We start from the raw sequence: 21,678 nt of genomic DNA on the forward strand, positions 1-21,678 counted from the left end.
AACTAGCTTGCTGCGTAGCAGAATGAGCAGTTGGAACTCACTCCATCGACCAATCTTTCTCAGTTCCTCAATGTATTCGAAGAACTCTGTTACGTCATCCGATTCTTCTCCAGAAAACTGAGGGAATATTTGTTGGGGATTTATTGTTCTGAAGAATTCAGAATCATTTAGTTCTGAGCTTGTCGGGAGAGACATACTTGCATTCAGCTTACAACGTGATATAAAGGTTATTTCTCAAATTTCTAGTCTCTCTATATTCACTGGGCATCTACAGATGCCGTATGATCACTCCGATGCTCGGTGATGTTCCACACCAGGCCTTGCCATGTAGTCCTGTTGTTTGCTTTTCTGGCAGCCTCAACTCTCTGAAGATCAGTCACTCCACACATGCCATCCATCCATCTCATTGATGGTTTACCCCTGCCTCTTTTTCCAGGAACTTTACCTTCTATTACTGTTCTGAGAAGTCCTCCTTCCATCCTTTCTATGTATCCAAAATATTTTAATTTTCTTCTGTCAATATCCTTAAGGAGCCCTAAAGTTCTACTAATCTTTTCTAACACCCATTCATTTGTATACCTTTCACTATATGATATCCTCAACAGCCTTCTGTAACACATCTCAAAAGCAGATATCTGTTTCTTATCTGACTTCTTTAGGTTCCAAGTCTCGCATCCATAAGTCACTGTTGGAAAAACAACTGCATCTAAAATCCTCAACTTTTGTTCCCATGGAGATAGATCCATCCTTCCAGATTTTAGACAGGTCTCTGACTGCTGTTTTAGCCATTCCTAACCTTTTTCTGACATCTTCTGAACAGCAATTCTTCACATTAATAATGGATCTCAGGTACTCAAACTTGCTCACTTCCTCAATTCTTTCTCCATTAAGGTACACTTGTTTCTCAAGAGCTTCTCTGTTTGTTTTTCCTTTGAGAACCATGATCTTTGTCTTGCTAGAATTGAGTTGAAGTCCTCTGTTATTACTGATCTTGTTAACTTTGTCAAGAATTAGTCCTAGTTTTTCCGTGTCATTACAAAGGAGTACTGTATCATCAGCGTACCTCAGATTACTGATCAATTTACCTCCTATCGTAATTCCTGTCCTGAGCTCATCCAATGCGTCACGCATGATGTCCTCTGCATATATACTAAACAAGTGAGGAGAAAGTAAACATCCTTGTCTAGCTCCTTTTCCAACTTGAAGCCAGTCAGTCAATCCAACACCTGTTCTTACTGTAGCTTCTTGCTCCTTATACAGGGTGTTCGGGATAAATTTGACATATTTATAATTAATTATATTTTTCCGTAAGTTACATGTATTAACACACACTTCTCTTCATTTAAAAGTTTGGACCCTTCTTCATTCATATACAAGATGTCAGAAAGGATGGATAGCTGGAACCCACCTGAATCATGGAAGAGAATAACTTGTATCATGATGATTCGTGCCCGCCATCAAAATAAGGATATTACGACTGCTGCCCAATGCTCCCTGAATACAGTAAAAACAATCAGGCATGAACTAGAGACTTGCAATGGTGACTACGAGGATGTAGCAAGAAGAAAGATCCCTAGCAGACGATCTGATTGCGTTCGTACAGCAGAATTCCTCGCAAATCTGCAGGAACAGGTGTTGAAGAACCCTGGCATTGGAATTCGGGCTTTGTTCGTGGAGTTGCTAACTGTAGTCAAGCCCTGGATAACAAGGGTAGCCAATGGTAGGCCGTATGTATGGCAGCAGGATTCGGCCCCTTGCCACACCTCTGGGAAAAGTCAAAAATGGTTGTCTGAAAATTTCTACGACTTCACCAGTCCAAATGTTTGGCCTCCAAACTCCCCAGACCTTAACCCCATGGATTATTTTGTATGGGGCGCAGTTGAAAAAGACACCAATCGCACTTCCAGTAATACAAAAGCCCAGTTAATGGATAAAATTAAAACAGTTTTTGCGGCCCTTCCCAGGGAGACTGTAGCATCAGCTTGTTCGAGGTTCCGAAGCAGAATTGAAGCTGTGATCGATGCTAATGGTGGTTATTTTGAGTAAATCTTGTTGATAGTATTGTAATTAACTCTGCCTGTAATGTTTTTTTGTCAATTCATTAAATTTAATAGATACAAAGAAGATTTTCTTTTTCCTTACGAAACTGTCAAATTTATCCCGAACACCCTGTACAAGTTGGCTATCAACCTGATAGTGTGTTGAGGAAAACCCATTCTTTTCATTACTTCCCACGGTTTCACATGCTCAGCACAGTCAAAAGCTTTAGAGTAGTCTAAGAAACACATTACCAGAGGGAGTCTGAATTCTTTATATTTTTCTCTAATCTGTCTAGGCAAAGGATCTGATCTCTGGTGCCCCTACCTTTCCTAAAACCTGCTTGTTCCTTGGGCATCTCTGCCTCAACTTCGGCCTCAATCCTATTTAGCATGATCTTTAATAAAATTTTGCTTGCATAAGATATCAAACTAATAGTTCTGTAATTCTTGCATGCCTTCATATCACCTTTCTTGTGTAGTGGTATGAAAACTGACTTCTTCCGGTCTCTAGGCCATGATCCTGTCTCCCATATCCTTGTAATCAATCTATGAAACACTCTTATCCCTCCATCCCCTGTGGCCTTAATTAACTCTGTTGGGATTTCATCTGCACCTGGGACCTTATTGCTGTTGAGCTGCTTAACTGCTCTTTCAACTTCATGCCTAAGTGGTGGAGGTTCAAATCAAAATTTTCTTGGTGGGAGGACTCCACATTTTCTTTATCCACTCTGCTGTACAGTTCCTCACAGTATTCTTTCCATCTGTTTTTGATTTCCAACTCTTCTGTTAGTAATGATCCATTCCTGCCTTTGATGACATTCAATTTAGGCTTGAACTTGTGCTTTAAGTCACGAACTAAATTTCTACTACCTTCACTAAATTCCTGATTGCCTGATATGAGGTCAAGACCAACTCACTGTGATTATTGATCAATTAAACTTAATTTAAGGGACCTAATCACATCCTGTCGGCAGCGCCATTGTTATGTCGTTGCTTTCTCCTATATTTTACTTTTATTTACTTCTTTTATCACTATTTTTCTATTCTGCAATCGGACCTAAGAATTATCTACTTTTGGACTTGTCTCCTTTTTGGATATTGACAAATTTATATTTTTAAGCTGCACCAGCCAATATCCTATAATAGAAGGAACTCTTATTCAGAGAGACATTCCCAGAATTTCATGCAGATGGTCATTAACAAAACTCTTTACTATGACCAAGTAGATTTCAACTAGCAGTCTTGACCTCTAATCTAACTCTATAAACTTTCAATTCCCTCCCGCTTAGGTTCTATTTTATGAGTGGTAGTTTGATTCTCATATTCAAGCAAAATTCAGGTATAAAAACAAAACATGTTTATTTGGATCTTAAGACATTTACCACTATAATATATCACACATTCAATGGATTCAAGGTCATGCAAAATCAATTCATACTAAGTTAATTCTAAAGTCATACTGAACAATACTAGACAAAGGAAATAAGCACAGTACTATATAAGCAATAATTCTCTTCCATAAATTACACATTAATATACTCAGATTTAACGTCAAAGAATTTCCAATCAGATTCTATCTGCTACACTTGCCTCATATATTGTATTCTATCACACTCATATATATATTCGTTCCAAGACAATTTGTTTGATGGACACTGCTATTACAAATCAGAATAATCACTTAGAGTTCTCTAGTAAACTATCCAAATTCAATCATTACACAATTATTTTCTTTCCTTTAATGCAACTGAATAACATATAACAAAATTTCTGTACTTTACTAACTCTATGCCGGAAATCAGGTCTAACAGATCTGTCTACCTTTTTGTTAAGCACGATTCGGTACTTCCATCTCGTCCACGTGTAGAGTGGTTGCCGTTGCCGTCTGAATAGGCTTTGCTTTGCGCCTGGCATTGTTTCTGCATTGTCCTTGATTAGCTGCCAGACATACTCGTATCTGCTGCCGCTTCTAAGGAAACGTTCGCATTCCTTTCCGAAGGAATATTTAACAAAGACTCGTAACTGCTGACTCTGACATCTCACGCTCAGCTCCGTCAGAAATCTATCAAACATCTTTAGGAATAGGCTTGCTGTCCGACATCGCTGCCCCGTCTCACTTCTGTCTCAACGCGAAAAGACCAGAATCCCAGGAGTTAAAAACCTTGAAAAATGGCACGCATCACCTTTTATTCCTACTTTTTAGCGCCCTCTTTTCCTTGCTTTTTTCACACGGCACTTCTCGAACTTGCCTCCTGGTTAATCCCGTATTCTCCTTCTGCTCTAGGAGTGCTGTTTCCGAAGAAAGCGAACTAAAGTTACCTTCCACGTATGCCACTCTGCCTTGGGCCCTACGCTCGACCTGCACGGCTCGCACACGACCTTTGGACTACTGTTTACAACTTACTCAGTGACTTACTGTATACAAAATTGTCTTAATGAAAGTAATATTTACACACAAATTCTCTACTTAATAATTTTGAACAGACAACATTAAATCATAATTTAAATGAAGGGAACAATATATTCTTACACACACTTAGTAATTTCTTTTATTTTCTGCTGGAATGCAAGTTTCTCCTACAGCTTTTATATTAAACATGTTAAATCCTGAATGAATAGTTTCCTTTTCCAAGTTCTTCATTCAGGATCTAACAAATTGCTAAAGCATTTCAAAATACTTGGTTGATTGGAGATGTTTTGAAAGTGCTTTGGCCTCGAGTATGTTTGTTTTTTATTCTTTTTTAGTCTCTCAAAATTGCTTCCCTTTCAAAACTAATATTATCTTCTGTTTTTTCTCAGATTGCTAACATACTTCATATCAGCATTATTCACACATACACAAGAATAAATATTGTTCTTCTTTTTGCAGTTTTCATAATTCGTGAATGTCGTACCTGCTGGAGCTATGTCTGAATTGCATTTTTTTAGCCATAATCACAAGTTTCTTTATTAAATGCACTTATAAATGCCATTGCTGCAAGTTGAATTAACAATCTCAGTTACTTGATATGCCATGAAAATGATCAAAATTGAAAATCGATGGCTTATAATTAAAATCTGCTTTCATTATGAAATTGATTCATGATTTCCACTTGAATGTTGTCTTTTCTGAGTTCTTTGACATTTTTAATTTTTTTTTTTAAAGTAGTATACTTTCTCTCTTTTTGTATTCAAATATGGAATAATTTTTTTTTCAGAGTTTCTAGGTTTGAATTCCAGAGATGCTCTGTAATTAGAACTTGCTTGTGTAAGCAGCATTGTCTTGAAGCTGCTGCATCTAAAACAACCACCAGGTGGCACTGCCTATATTCCAGTTTTCGAGGGTGTATGATTATAAGAAGTCTGAAATGTTCAATCATTCACACATAAAAATATAACAATAAATAAAAAAAGATGATAGTATGTCCTCAATTTTCCAGATAGTTCCTGTTTGACACTCAGTTGAAAAGAGGAAAACATATAGACATGCTCCTTTGTGTCTAGGAAACAAGAATATAATCATATACTTCAGAAAGTAATAAAGAGATTAATAATAAATATTTTATTCATGTGTAGAGGCTTAAGTGCTGTGAGGACATCATGTTGGACGCCTAATGGACTGTATACAGCACTCAGAAAGGATTAAAACAGAATTTAATACTTCCTATATTTTGTCTCAGTCACTGAGACATCTTCAGGGATTACAAAAAAACTAATGTAACATATACACAAATACCACACAATACTAATCCCGACCACGTGGGTGACTCTAAAGTCCTATCTAGGTGGAGTGCCCTCTAAGGGCGGTTGTAGGTGGCCTGGAATGTAAGGTGGGATCTCTGATGATATGTGTTTCCTTCCCAAATCTTAGGAAGTTTAATGCAACCTTATTTATTAAGATTTGGTTGATTTCTGAGAGCTGCTACCGATTCTGAAAATAGCCTCTCTTTTTTGAATTTGTTGTGGTGGAGCATGGTGGTTTTTTCCCATGAGATTCTGTGGGTTGTATCCAAGACATGGTCAGCCAGGCCTGACTGACCATAGTCATGGTTGCAGATGTATGACTTGTGTTCCTCCAGGCTACTGATCTGCCTGTCTGTCCAATGCACACCAGCTTACAGGAACAGGGTACTTTATAAACTCCAGGCACTGAGAGAGGAGGGAGCTGATCTTTAGTTGAACAGATAAGGGTAGCAAGTTTGCAGTGGGACTTAAATGCTGTGTGTAGGTTGTACTTTCTTAAAATCTTGGCTATTTTTTCAGATGTGCCACGGATGTAGGGTGTGGTGATGACATTTCTAAACTCTTTCTGAAGAGAAGACCAGGGAAAGGGGAGGAACTGATTATTTTTTTAATACTGTGATCGCTGTAGCCATTGGAGAGGAAGGTGTTGTGTATGTGGTCGAGCTCAGTTGCAAGGGCGGTTTCATTAGAACAAAGATTATGAGCTCTCTTGGTTAGAGTTTTAATAATGCCATATTGTTGAGAGGGGTGGTGGGAGAGTTTGTGAATGTATCTGCCTGTGTGTGTGTAGGTTTTCTGTGTACAGTGAAGGAAAGTGTACCGTTAGGAAGGCATGTAACTAAGGTGTCTGGGAAGGTAAACAATTGTTCTTTTCCTTTTCCATCATAAACTGGATTCTTGGATATAGGCTGTTGAGGTGACTGAGGAAGGAGTCTAATGTGTCTGAGCCATGAAGCCATGTGTGATGACAGAAATATACATATCAGTGTGTTTCATTCTAAAACAGGGCAGTCCCAATACTTATTTCAATCTATTGTGCATGATGGTATGGTAGGTTTGGTTAAATTTCAACTTTAATTGTTTGCACGCAAGTTTATGCCTCTACACACGGATTTATGGAGAAGGAATAGGATGCAAATCCAGACAAGACAATACACTAAGTCGAAACTATGAATCTAGGCAACTGAACAGGCTGGCATTTTTAAAAAGATGTCGGGATACAAGAGTGATACCCAATTGCATTAAGCTAAAGATCAACTTTCATTCCAAAAAAGCCCTCTGCATGTATAACCGAGCCAGCTTTGCACTATTACGGGAACTAATCGCCTCTACCCGTGCCACCCTCTTTGAGACTAATGCCACCATTTCCTCCTTACAATCAGAGCTCTCCACTGTAATTAACCCTGAGCTTTGGGCCATTCTCTCTGGCATCTCAGAAGCTTCCGCACAGAAAGAATTTCAAAAAATAAAAAATAAACATATCAAAAAGTATAATAATCTGTGTAAATCCAAACTGCAACTGCAAATTCAACTGCTCCAGACAGTAGTTGATCTTTCTTCCAAAAGGCTCAACGACGATGCCATCAAATTTCGCAGTTGCACCGAATGAAGTGCCGGTACTTGATGTAATGTTTAATATCGAACGCGGGTTCTGTCGCTTAGTGCCTGAGATAGCAAATAACATCAGGCTTGATGTTGCCAACATCCTCGCCCAGTCTTTGCCTCCAAAAAGTAATTTATCGTCCGTCCAATGCACTGCTCTCATGAAATTACAGCAAGCAAAAAATATCATCATCGCTAGAGTGGATATAGGGTAATGCCACAGAATACAATCGAAAATTGGAGATTATCATCCGAGATTGCTCTAGCTACCCCCCCTAGAACACAACCCCACAAAAACACAAGTTAAAAAATTAAAAAACTTACTTAAAAAAGTATCCTCCTGGTCTCCTGACGTTACAAAAAAACTCAAACCTTTCTGTTCCCCCCCCCCCCACACACACACATACACACCTCGAATATACGACTTACCAAAAATCCACAAACCAAATACCCCACTAAGACCTATAGTAGATGCTACTAACGCACGCACCTTGCTACAAACTGTCCAAACAGCTGGCCAACTCTTTGACCCCCACCCCACCCCCACTGGACTTTCACTTCCTATATAAAAAAATCTAACCTTAAATAACACAGACATATTTGTAAGCTTTGGCATCTCATTATTTACCAATGTTCCCTTAATTGATACCTTAACACTCCTAGAAAACGTTTTTCCTTCTGACATCTTAGATCTCTTTTCCTTTGCCATCAACTCTGGTTATTTTTCTTGGAAGAACAAAATCTACAAGCAGATAGAAGGAACCGCCATGGTTTCCCCCCTTGCACCCCCCTCTTGCCAATTTTTATATGGGAGATTTTGAAAAACAAGCCATAGACTCAGCCCCTTTCATACCTTCTATCTTGCTAAGATATGTAGATGATGTATTCTTTATTTGGCCTCATGGCCCAGACACATTTGACTCCTTCCTCAGTCACCTCAACAGCCTACATCCAAGAATCTAGTTTACAATAGAAAAGGAAAAGAACAGTTGTTTACCCTTCCTAGACACCTTAGTTACACGCCTTCCTAACGGTACACTTTCTTTCTCTGTATACAGAAAACCTATGCACACTGGCAGATACATTCACAAACTCTCCCACCACCCCTCTTAACAATATGGCATTATTAAAACTCTAACCAAGAGAGCCTATAATCTTTGTTCCAGTGGAACTGCCCTTGCAACTGAGCTCGACCACATACATAACACCTTCCTCTCCAATGGCTGCAGTGATCACAGTATTAAAAAAAAATCAGTTTCCCTCCCCACCTTTCCCCGGTCTTCTCTTCAGAAAGAGTTTAGAAATGCCATCACCATACCCTACATCCATGGCACATCTGAAAAAATAGCCAAGATTTTAAAAAAATACAACCTACACTCAGCATTTAAGCCCCACCGCAAACTTGCTACCCTCATCCGCTCTACAAAAGATCAGCTCCCTCCTCTCTCAGTGCCTGGAGTCTATAACGTACCCTGTTCCTGTAAACTGGCATACTTTGGATAGACAGGCAGATCAGCTACTATCCGCCTAGAGGAACATAAGTCATACATCGGCAAGCACGACTATGGTCAGTCAGGCCTGGCTGACCATGTCTTGGATACAACCCACAGGATCTCATGGGAAAAAAAAAACCACCATGCTCCACCACAGCAAATTCAAAAAAGAGAGGCTATTTTCAGAATTGGTAGCAGCTCTCAGAAATCAACCAAATCTTAATAAATACGGTTGCATTAAGCTTCCTAAGATTTGGGAAACACTTATCATCAGAGATCCTACCTTGCATTCCAGGCCACCTACACCCGCCCTTAGAGGGCGCTCCACCTAGATAGGACTTTAGAGTCACCCACGTGGTTGGACTTAGTATTGTGTGGTATTTGTGTATATGTTACATTAGTTTTTTTTGTAATCCCTGAAGATGTCTCAGTGACTGAGACGAAATATAGGAAGTATTAAATTCTGTTTTAATCCTTTCTGAGTGCTGTATGCAATCCATTAAGCCTCCAACATGAAATAAATATTTTACTTGGTATGTAAATGTTTTAATGTACATCCTTTTTTTTTTCAGTTGCTTCCTGAGCATTCCAAATTCATCAAGAATATCTTGACTACATGGGAACATCTAAGAACATGTGGATTTTTTTCTTTTCTTCAAAACAAAGAGGAAAGACAAATGTCATCCAGGTAAAATATCAATACATTAATACATTTTCTGATTCAAAATGATCTGAGAATGACCATCAGTTTTGCATAAATTTACATCAGTTTTTATGTTTTGTTTTTATTATTTTGAGGCTCACTATTTATTTTTTGAAGTTTGTGTTCATCCACCTTTATATGAAATATTTATAAAATTACATGAAGAAATTCCTGATTTTTGAGTCATCTCAAGGGGCTGTTAATTGAACAGAAAGGTATATTGGATTGCTAAGTAATATGTAATAAGGAGATGTGAAAGAGCAGGAGAGCACGAGAAGTAAGATCAATGAAAGATTGTCATCCATTGCAGCCCCAGTCCTGAAAATACTTCAGGTTCAAACTTTGTTTGCTTATACTTGGATAAAGGATTAAACCAAATATATAATTGGTAGCAGAGCCAAGTGAAAAAACTTCCTTAACTGTCTCTAATCCCGAGAATTTTAGTAATAAGGTGTTGACACCTTTTGGCAACTGGTATATGGTGATATGACTTCTGCATTACTTCCACCTTAGTATCACCACCTATGGGTCTGTCTCCCACTGACGAGACCTCAATAAAGGTCGAAACAGGTCTGGGTAGTGGCCATTCCCTTAATGCATAGCAGTATATATGTCTGCAAGGAGATGTGCTTTGCATTATGGGAGATACTAAGGCAAGTGGTCAGAACTTTCCCATCTTTACCACGAGTTGCCTCAATCCTGAAAATACATCAGGTGCAAACTTTGTTTGCTTACACTTGGATAAAGGATTAAGCAAATATATAATTGCAACAACCCTTTGAGTTGTTTCAACCACTTTTCAATGTCATTTGAATTTCAAATTTTTCCTCCACTTCAGTGTATTTTCAAAAATAGATTATACAGCCTTCCATCTGTGGATCTCAAAGTTCAAATCTTATACTTTTTAATAAGAAACTTGCATCATTTGTTCCCCTTACTAGCTTATTCAGATCAACTTGAAGAGTACATCAAAGTCCTCCCAAGCGTCACATCATCTAAACTGAATGTATCCTGCAGCCCATGTCATCATACAGTGAAAATAAAATTGTAATTTTATTGTTACTGTATGATAGCATTGACAGTGCAATTTATATAACCTCTCTTATTTACTATAATTCCTGAAGATTGGAATGCAAAGATTTTATATAATAAAATGTCTGCATTCATACATATTGAAACTTATATATATATATATATTCATAAAATTGAATATATATATATATTGTTAGCACTGAATTCAATTATAAAATGCAGTTATTTTAGGAACATAGGATAGGTTTCACAAATGTATGTATGTGTGGGTGGGGATGCAGCAGTAGCATTATAGTCTGTCACCTGGGGTATACAGGTAAACATTTCTTATATTATTTTTAGGCTTAACATTTTTCATATAATAAACAACTTCGATGTTTTCTGGAAAGTCCTTACTAATTGTACTCAATTTAAAAAATGCAATGTTAAAAAGAAACAATTAGAAATGTTTCTTTTTAACATAGCATGATATAACATATGGTTTCATTTAAGTGTCGCTATTGTGGAGCAATACACGATTATTTCAGCATATGCTTGTAAATAACTTTCATTGCGTCTCTTGATTAAAGTGTATCCACATAGCATGCTTTTCGGAGGAGGTGGAGAGGATTCAGAGGCGAGTGACCAAGATGATAGCAGGTCTATGGAATGAACCTTATGAGAACAGGTTGAAGATTTGTGGATTGCAGAAATTGGTTGATAGGCAGAAAAGGGGAGATATGATTGGGACATTCAAATTGTTGAAGGTTTCTATAGGATAATTCAGAGGATATTTTTGAGATCAGGACTGGTGGTGGGATAACTAGGGGACATCTATGGAAGCTGAGCAAGAGTGTGGTTAGCAAGGGTGTTAGAGCTGGGTTCTTTACTTTTAGGGTGAATGAGTGGAATAAGCTACCAGAGTATGTTGTGGGTGCTATGACAGTGATTGAGTTCAAGGCAAGGTATGATAGATACTGTGAGAATGTCGAATAGTTGTGTGGACATGATGTTTAGGGTCTCCCTCGATGAGTCTATGGACTCCCTGGAGTCGCCCGTAGTAATAGTAATAATTGAAAATGAGCAATTTTTGGCTTGTGTTGTTTTTTCATTGTTGATATGCAAAGAGATCAATTCTGGTGGGATTATCTAAATTAAGATATTGTAGAAAGGAGGTATATATCAGTATATCTTAGTCTACATCAAAAAATGTCTGTACTATAACTCATGTTGGAAGTTTTGGGTATTTTGGCTACTTGTATATAGAAATATGACTTCTGCATTACTTCAACCTTGGTATCACTTCTGGGTCTGGCTTCCACCGATGAGACTTCAATAAAGATCAAAACCAGTCTGGGTAGTGGCCCTTCCCATAATGCAAAGCATTATACATGTCTGTAAGGATTATGTGCATTGCATTATGGGATACCAATGCAATTGATGTGAAGTCATTAGCCTCTATATATACAAGTTGCCCTTTCAATCAGTTACTTCTTCCACAAATTTTGTTTGCTTACACTTGGATAAAGGTTGAAACCAAGAATATAATTTCTTGACATCTTTAATTTATACTATGTCAGTTTCTCATGATATACAAATTTGCAAAACATTTAATGAAGGAAGGAAGGTTAGCCAAATAAGTAACTTTAGTTTGCAGTTACTAGCATACACAATACACAAACACATTTAACTTAACTGTGCACTGCAGATTATTATTAACAAAGTATTATTGTATAAATGATTCTTAAGAAATGGACAAAGAACTTTATTTTAAGTCATTATGATGAAAATGATCAACATTGCAACAAAAGGAATAACAAATTTGAAGAACGTTTGGTTTTCCAATTTTAAGTAACATGGTAATTTTATGAAAGTGGAATGCTCAAGGGAACTTGTTTATATGAAGAACTTGAAAGGTGAAAAAAAAATAACCTTCAACTAATTGAAGTGATAGCAACAGAAGAAATACTATAAAATTCAACTCAGTAACACACTGTTAAGTGAAGAATTTCACTGTCAGCAGGAGGATAAATATTTTATTTTCAAATGGTAGTTCAGAAATAACAAATTCATACTCCTATGATTCCATCTGGGTTTAGTAAAATTTTTAAACTAGACCTGGCACCCATATCTATTTTTCTTTAATTTTATTTTTTTCAGGGACAATGCAAAAGAAAAGGTTTTTTGAGTTAGGGTGGGATATGGATCTCATGTCCACAAGACATTGTAAACTTATAGTACATGATCTTCTGAGGAACTTTTGTTATAATTTTTTTTTAAATTTCATGTGTGTGCGTGTGTGTGCGCGTGTGTATTATTTAGAAAACTCTGGAGGTCAAAACAGAACTTATTTAAGCCATTTCAGTCCTCTAATAACTAGAAAAATGAAATTAATCTTCCACCTAAGACTCACAAACATCCATGCACACAACAGCATTTGATCCCACTTAGCTAATCAGGCTGGTTAAATTTTTCATTGGATCTAAAGGAAGTAAGCAATAAACATTTCAGGAAAACTACAGACTTCCGTTAAAAGCAAAGCAAAACTAAGTGAAACTAGTGTTTCTGTTCATAGTTTGTTGCAATGAACACTCTCTCTCTCTCTTTCTCTCTATCTCTGCTTCAAGGCTCTTCAGATAGCTTCCTTCTTTTGTTTGCTTGCCAGACAGCTATTATGGCAAAAATGTGATTTATTACCATATTTTTAATTAAAGAAACCAAGTGAAAGTTTATTCAGCTTCAGTTATTATATTTGACAATAATGTGAAAATCATTCATTAATCCTAGGAGTGGTGCTTCCCCTTGGTACATACTATTAATGCTGTAAATAGACTGTGCCATTCACATTATACTTTATTGATTGCAGTTATGTTATTCCCCATGTTGTCTATATATTCAGTCTTTTAGTTATATCAGTCACAGAGAGTAAGATAACAGTATATTATATGTAATTTTATTTTAGTTGGTTAGAATGTTTCAGATTCATATGTGATGGTGCATTGACTTTAAATCTGATGTGTGAATTGCAAAGAATGAGACTAATATATAAAAAATCAAAATATTCACTGTAAACATTTAAATATATACAGTAGTACAGTTATGTTTGTTAAGTAACTTTTTATCTCTAAGGAGATCTGATATTCATATATATATATATATATATATATATATATATATATATATACATACAGGGTGTTCGGGATAAATTTGACAGTTTCGTAAGGAAAAAGAAAATCTTCTTTGTATCTATTAAATTTAATGAATTGACAAAAAAACATTACAGGCAGAGTTAATTACAATACTATCAACAAGATTTACTCAAAATAACCACCATTAGCATCGATCACAGCTTCAATTCTGCTTCGGAACCTCGAACAAGCTGATGCTACAGTCTCCCTGGGAAGGGCCGCAAAAACTGTTTTAATTTTATCCATTAACTGGGCTTTTGTATTACTGGAAGTGCGATTGGTGTCTTTTTCAACTGCGCCCCATACAAAATAATCCATGGGGTTAAGGTCTGGGGAGTTTGGAGGCCAAACATTTGGACTGGTGAAGTCGTAGAAATTTTCAGACAACCATTTTTGACTTTTCCCAGAGGTGTGGCAAGGGGCCGAATCCTGCTGCCATACATACGGCCTACCATTGGCTACCCTTGTTATCCAGGGCTTGACTACAGTTAGCAACTCCACGAACAAAGCCCGAATTCCAATGCCAGGGTTCTTCAACACCTGTTCCTGCAGATTTGCGAGGAATTCTGCTGTACGAACGCAATCAGATCGTCTGCTAGGGATCTTTCTTCTTGCTACATCCTCGTAGTCACCATTGCAAGTCTCTAGTTCATGCCTGATTGTTTTTACTGTATTCAGGGAGCATTGGGCAGCAGTCGTAATATCCTTATTTTGATGGCGGGCACGAATCATCATGATACAAGTTATTCTCTTCCATGATTCAGGTGGGTTCCAGCTATCCATCCTTTCTGACATCTTGTATATGAATGAAGAAGGGTCCAAACTTTTAAATGAAGAGAAGTGTGTGTTAATACATGTAACTTACGGAAAAATATAATTAATTATAAATATGTCAAATTTATCCCGAACACCCTGTATATATATATATATATATAATCTCACTCTCTGACCCACAGTTAAATACAGAGAGTTAATATCAAATACTATACAAAACAAGAACATAGCATCCAGCTAAAAGTTTGGTAGTTTCTCTTGACCACACAGAAACTTCCTGTCTTCTTTATCATCTATTTCTTTTTTTATTTTTATTTTTTTAGATTCTATTCACACAGTCATTCAGCCTGTCTTACCACTGAAATTCTTGCTATCACAATAAAATAAAATGAAGATCTAACCTGACTAATATACTTGAATGTATCTTCTTCTAGTAAGCAAGTTTCCTTAATATTACATCTTTCTGTCATTTGCTGAAGTAGGCATGAAAAATAATTGCTCACACAATAGGAATTTATTTAACTGAGCAGTTCCAAATGCACTTCTAATAAAAAGAACTTTACTACAGATTCCATCTTGCTCCTTAGAACACTTGCTTTTCATTAAATATATAACTCACTAATTTATGAATGCTTGATACATGATGCTATCCTTCAGTATTGAATTCATAGTTCCTTGTGGGAGAATATATAGAGATTCACGTAAAAACTTTTCCAAGATCACAGAACTTAACTCGTTAGTTTTTGCCTCCTTTTTAGATCTCCTTCCTTGCTTGCCTACTCACTTGCTAGAATTCTTTTTATCCAGCAACAGTGTTCTAAAAATCTTGCAACTAATGCCAATTTCCATTACCATGATTCAAAGCAAAACTCAAAGGACAACTTAGTTGCCATTACTACAGTACTTGCACATTGTAATAGTATATAGCATAGGAACATTACTATAAATAAAGATGATTATATATCAGGGGCGAATATTCTGGGTGTGCTAGGTGTGTGGTGCTCATCCACAAAATATCAGTATCACTGATATTATATTTTTGCATTTATTCCCGTTAAAGACTCCCCTAATTGTTTGCAGACTTCGCGTGATTCCTAAAATTAAGCACAGTATACTAATGCTTCATGAAAAGGGCACTTCGACACGGAAACATTTCATCACATTCGCGTTAATAGCCTGGGTGTGCTTTCAAAATACATACACCTTTGAGCCCTTTGAAAAGATATAAAGAGGGTCCAGCAGGTCAAATTCTTAGCTTTTTAGTAGAATTTTTTAAACCGCTCAGAAGGCAAGGCTGGGTGAGCTCAGAGACAATAGCACCTAGCAGCTGTGATTGGTTATTGTGTCAACCAATCCAATTGTACATTGTCATTTGTCATGAGTTGCTGTTTTTGTTTTCTGAGTATCATCTGTTTTGCTTACATCAAGTGTGAACTAACACGGTAGGCAAGTTTTTATATATAATATACACTTAGACAAGTTTTTAATATATAATTTTCCCTAAATTTATAACATTTTTTTACCATATTTACAATGGGAAACAGTATTGAAGAACTACTGAATATCCTGTTTTTTGCCAGAACTTTTGTGAATTATATGACTGCACTTGAAGGAGGTTAGCCTCGTCCTTCTCTTCCAAATTTACTGTGCAAGCACAAAGATGCAAAAACTGAGTACATGAGATACTTTTCCATTTCACAATACAGTAGATTAGAATGGTTAATGGGATGGGAAGTGCAGTGAAGACTTTTTTGTTTTCCTTGTTTATTATTCTCCAGAGAGAAAGGCATTTAGAATAAGCATGGATATTCTGACCTTAACCATTTGACTGCAGGTGCAAAAACATGAGCGCTCCCAATCACATGTTCAATCATTTTTAAATCTTAAGATGTTTAGAAAACAAAGAATTGACATTCTCCTTGACAAAGAAAAATTGAAGTTACTCATCATAATGAACAGGTAAAGAAAAATAGAGACATTTTAAAAAGATTAATTGTTGTATGCTATTTGGCTAAGCAAGAGCTTCCTTTGAGAGGTCATGATGAGTGTGAATATTCAGCTAATCGAAGAAATGATATCAAATTTTTAAATGTGCTCCGTGAGTATGATCCTCTTTTAGACATTTAAAGAATTTTGTTCATTTGACATTGATGCTTTCCATATTTAAAATTATATTAACACGTCTTGTTTGCACCTGGGTGTCTGTCGTTTCCATATTCCCTGGCAGGTACTAGCTTTTAGCGTATGTATGCAGCTTCCACGTTGAGCAGTCGCATTTTCACAAAGCTTTAGTTCCATCTGGAGACTTCAACACAATTAGCATTGAAGTATGGCTGATATCGAATATCTGAAATGCAATTCAAACTGATTTCAAGTTATATATATATATATTCATTTTGCTTTTCATAAATTGAGCTCTTTCTGTATCCATTGGCTGTATTACAAACAGCTGTTGCTCATGTTTTCTGGAACTGAAAATTTGAAAGTGGTTGATGAATGCATGCAGCATAGCCTGCAGGAGCGGAACATTTTTCCATTAAGTGTGTCATTCGAGTTGTCTTACACTAATTGTTCCTAAATATAGTACAGATGTTAAAAATCTGTTTACTGTATTTAATGATAAACAAAGGTAATTGTTTCTCTTGCTTGTGCAGTATAACATCTGTTGAGGTTGAAAAGTTTTTAATTTTTATTCCAGTCTTTGGAAACAACAGACAGTAAAAATTTATCTATTCCTGAATAAAAATGAATACTTCTGTGTATTATAAGACGTTGTTGATCTACAACGAAATATTAACATATGTGAGATTGATAAGACAGAAGAGCCACTGATACTAAAAATCAAAAACAAAAAAAAACTAATGAATGTAGGATTCCCGAAAGTGTGGATAATTCCAATAATGATTGGATATTATGTATCCTGTTTTGCATATACTGAGTAAACAAAAGAATGTCTCAGTAAACAAAAGAAAATTCTTAGAAAATAGAGTGAAATATACACAAACCAGAGAAATACACATAACATTGTCAATAAATTTACGAGGTGATTTGCTCCGTCAAACCATATTTATTCCTGCCATACTCTCCGTCTTCTCGTAAGTTTTTTTTTTTAATTATGCTATTATAAATTCATTTATTAATGTCTAGACTTTATAGGATCCTGCTATTCTCTCTACCCAGCAACTTGTAGGACACACATAATCACAAATATTAATTATTAATAATTCATTTGTTAATTTCCTTTCATTTCCCATTACATGTCTTATAAATGATGGTTCACATATTTTCACCTTTGAGTATTTCAAATATATCAACCAAATATAGCATTCTCCTTCATTGTTGTTTTCTAATAAATTCTAAAACAAACAGATTGTTTTAGGATTTATTAGAAAGTATTCAAAGTTATCCTGCAATTAATTGCATTGGACCAATTAAGATGAGCTCTGATACGCTATGCACTCTCAAAACTTTCATACATCAATAAAAATGCAATCATACTGTCAAATTGATGTGAATTTTGTAGTACGGGTTGCATAACCCACACGACAGCATATCCAACCGAAATGGGTATGCGGTGCCACTGATATATATATATATATATATATATATATATATATAAAATATACATAATATTTCTATGTAATTCTCTAAGAAATACAGTGAACAGTAAGTAGGGTAACTATTTACATACGTTTACGTTTTCTTGTGCTATGCTACTGCTTAACCATATTGTACTTGTGATAATAGTAAAATATACAATTGAATGACTAAATGTGAACAAATATGTATTTATTTTTAGTTATCTTATATATATCAAAACTTAAGCATTATGAAATTTTCACTCAGTATGTGTGTATGTGCATGTGTGTATATATATATATATATATAAAATACTGTAATAAAAAATGAACATAATGTGTATAACGATTGTTAGATTTTTAAACAATATTACTTGAAGCTTTAACCACCAAACAGCTATGTGAATGGAAAATGTCAGTCAATTTACAATTCATATCTATGATTTAAACAGAATATTAGTGGTATTGCAACACTATGGGCACTTCACATCCATAGCAATCTTAATATTAATATTCTGATGTTTGGAGATTTACTCTAAATCATCAAACAACACATTTAGAGTATCGCTGAAAGATAAGTAATTGTTTTTTTAGATTAAGTTAATTTATTGTAGCTTTTTATTTTTATGATTGTATGATAGATTTTGTTGTTTAGATCTTAAAAAAAAACTTTTATATTTTCTATTAAAAGAAATATTGTCAGTATGACAATATCTCTTTTATACCTAATTTCCTCAAGAAATTAGTTATAAAATGTTGCATTGCTAGAATTGTAGGACACGATGCAATGGCATCTTGTACTCCAATTTGGCCACAGATTTATGGAAGTGGCCCTGCCCTTCCATCCTTGTGGGCAACCATATCCTTATACCAAGTTCTTACACTAACATACAAGCAGTTGTATCTCCCTCATAGCAGGACCTCTTATTACAATATGCTGCATCTCCATACTACCTCATGCAGATATATATCCCAGGTTAACCTTGATGACTTCATGTTGCAGTTGTCACTGTTATAATTGTCACATTAGTATTACACAGTGGCATGGCAATTGCACTATTATCATTATATTTTTATATATTTACTGAGTTGCATTTTTGTGCATTTTAAACTTTGACTCTTGATGCATAAAAATGCAACTCAGTAAATATATAAAAATATAATGATAATAGTGCAATTGCCATGCCACTGTGTAATACTAATGTGACAATTATAACAGTGACAACTTCACGATAAAAATGCACGATAAAAATCCAATCAGCTCTCTCTCTCTCTCTCTATGAGTGTATGTGTGATGCATGTCCCTGTTTCTTGAACCATCTGAAAAATTTTCCCTGTTAACACATATCTTTATCCAGTTGCTCCCTTTACTTTATTATCCATCATCAGGACCCACTCAATCCAAGGTGATGCTCATCTACAAAAAAATAATTAATTTTTAGAAATTAGATATTTCTAACATTTCTAAAAAATATTTCTAAAAAACAGTGTTTACAGGCATGTATCATAACTCATAAACTTGGTAAATATCTAACCTTTAAATGCACTAGTTCATTGAATAATCCCTTTTCGGTTAAATAAATGTGCAAACTACTAGTAAATTATCATCAGACCTCCATGGAATCAGGATTAATTTCAGAAGGTTTCACTGTCACATACATAACTCATCAATGCATTTAAGATAAGCTTATCAAAGCTTATCTTAAATGCATTTGTCTCTGTACTCAGTCCACTTTCAAGTAATGCATTCACTGCTACCTCTCTGCTGAATGAAGAAACTGAAGTGAATGAGGAGGAGGTATTAGAGCTATTGCACAAACTAAATTCAGCAAGGAGGTCTGATGGGCATGTATTCTAAAAGAGTGTTCAGCTGAACTGGCTATTCATTTGACAGTTGTATCATAGATAGGTTATATAATTTGAGTCTCAGAGCAAGGAAGATTCTACAGGAGTGGAAAGAATGTATGGTAATCCTATTGCACAAGGGTGATGCAAAGGTTGATGTATCCATGGTGAATTTCCTGCTGCTGATATGCAGTACTTGCAGAATGATTTGAATAGGCTGGAATCATGGGCATGGGAAAATGGGTGTCAGTTCAATGTGAGTAAATGTAAATTGTCATTCACTTCGGCATGATTAGATATCCAATGCCGTATTATATTGGTGGGATTAGGATAGAAGAAACTAATGAGGCTAGGGATCTTAGAGTGTTAATAGATAGGAAGTTGAAGTTTAGGGACCATGTGGCAAGGATTGCAAATACAACTCAAAAGATAACTGCAATGCTGAAATGAACGTTCACATGTAAAGATAAGGATGTTATTTTGCCTCTTTACAAGGCTTTGATAAGACCTCACTTGGACTATTGTGCGTAGATCTGGTCACCTGGTTTCCGTTGTGATTTTGATATATTGGAGAGAGTAAAAAGGAGAGTGTTAAAAATGATATCAGGATTGTGGAATACTGATTATGAAGACAAATTGAGAATTTATAGACTGCAGACACTAGCAAACAGGAGAAAGAGGGGTGATATAATTGAGACAAACTTCTTAAAGGATCATACAAGATTTCAATTTATGGAGGATGGGGAAAGAACGAGAGGGCATCCTTGGAAGCTGAGAATGAAGGCTGCCAAGAAGGATGTGAGGGTTAGATTTTTCTCTCAGAGGGTGGTGCATGATTGGAATGAATTGCCATTGGATGTTGTGAGTGTGAATGAATTCAAGAATAAGTATAATAGATGGGGTGTGTAGTATGTGGCCTTCGTCAATGAGTCTTTGACTCCCTAGAGGGCTCTCTTAATAATAATAATAATTACTAATGAAAGGTCATGGTTTAACAACTTGCTCACATTCTATAATAATGTTACCAATGGAATGGACAAGGGGAATGGATACACCATAATACTTTTAGATTTTGCTAAATCATTTGACAGAATATGGCATGGAAGACTTTTGCATAAATTTTTTTATGCATAGACTTTTGCATAAAAGAGGATTGCAGAATGATTTGAATAGGCTGGAATTGTGGACATGGAAAATTGGTGTCAGTTCAATGTCAGTAAATGTAAAGTCATTCACTTTGGTGATTAGATATCCAATGTCATATTATATTGGTGGGATTATACTAGAAGAAACTGATCAGGCTAGGGATCTTGGTGTTTTAGTAGAGAGGAAGTTGAAGTTCAAGGGCCATATAGCAAAGATTGCAAATACAGTTCAGAGGGTAATTGCAGTGCTGAAACAAACGTTGACATGTCAAGATAAGGATATCATTTTGCCTCTCTACAAGGCCTTGATAAGACCTCACTTAGACTGTTATGTGCAGGTCTGGTCTTCTGGTTTCCATTGTGATTCTGATATGTTGGAGAGATTGTAAAGGAGACTGTTAAAAATCATATCAAGATTGTGATGACATGAGCAAACAGGAAAAAGAGGAGTGATATGATTGAGATCTACAAACTTCTGAAAGAGTCATACAGGATTTCAGTGATGGAATTTTTCATTTTATGGAGGATGGGGAAAGGACAGGAGAGCATTCTTTAAGCTAAGAATTAATGCTACCAA

General features: G+C 35.9%; 1 protein-coding gene across 2 annotated transcripts in view; it reads left to right on the forward strand.

The window, feature by feature from the left end:
- The window catches only part of HPS1 (Hermansky-Pudlak syndrome 1 protein), a 481,651-nt gene that overhangs the window by 353,020 nt on the left and 106,953 nt on the right, over window positions 1-21,678 (forward strand). For both annotated transcript variants that reach the window (XM_090391100.1, XM_090391101.1), the window contains exon 11: window positions 9,430-9,545. In XM_090391100.1, coding sequence (XP_090247226.1) covers window positions 9,430-9,545 — 116 coding nt within the window. The remainder of the gene's footprint in view (window positions 1-9,429; window positions 9,546-21,678) is intronic.

Source organism: Typopeltis vanoorti, chromosome 4 (genome assembly GCF_054136105.1).
Source record: "Typopeltis vanoorti isolate ZY-2024b chromosome 4, IOZ_Tvanoo_1.0, whole genome shotgun sequence".
Lineage (NCBI taxonomy): Eukaryota > Metazoa > Arthropoda > Arachnida > Uropygi > Thelyphonidae > Typopeltis > Typopeltis vanoorti.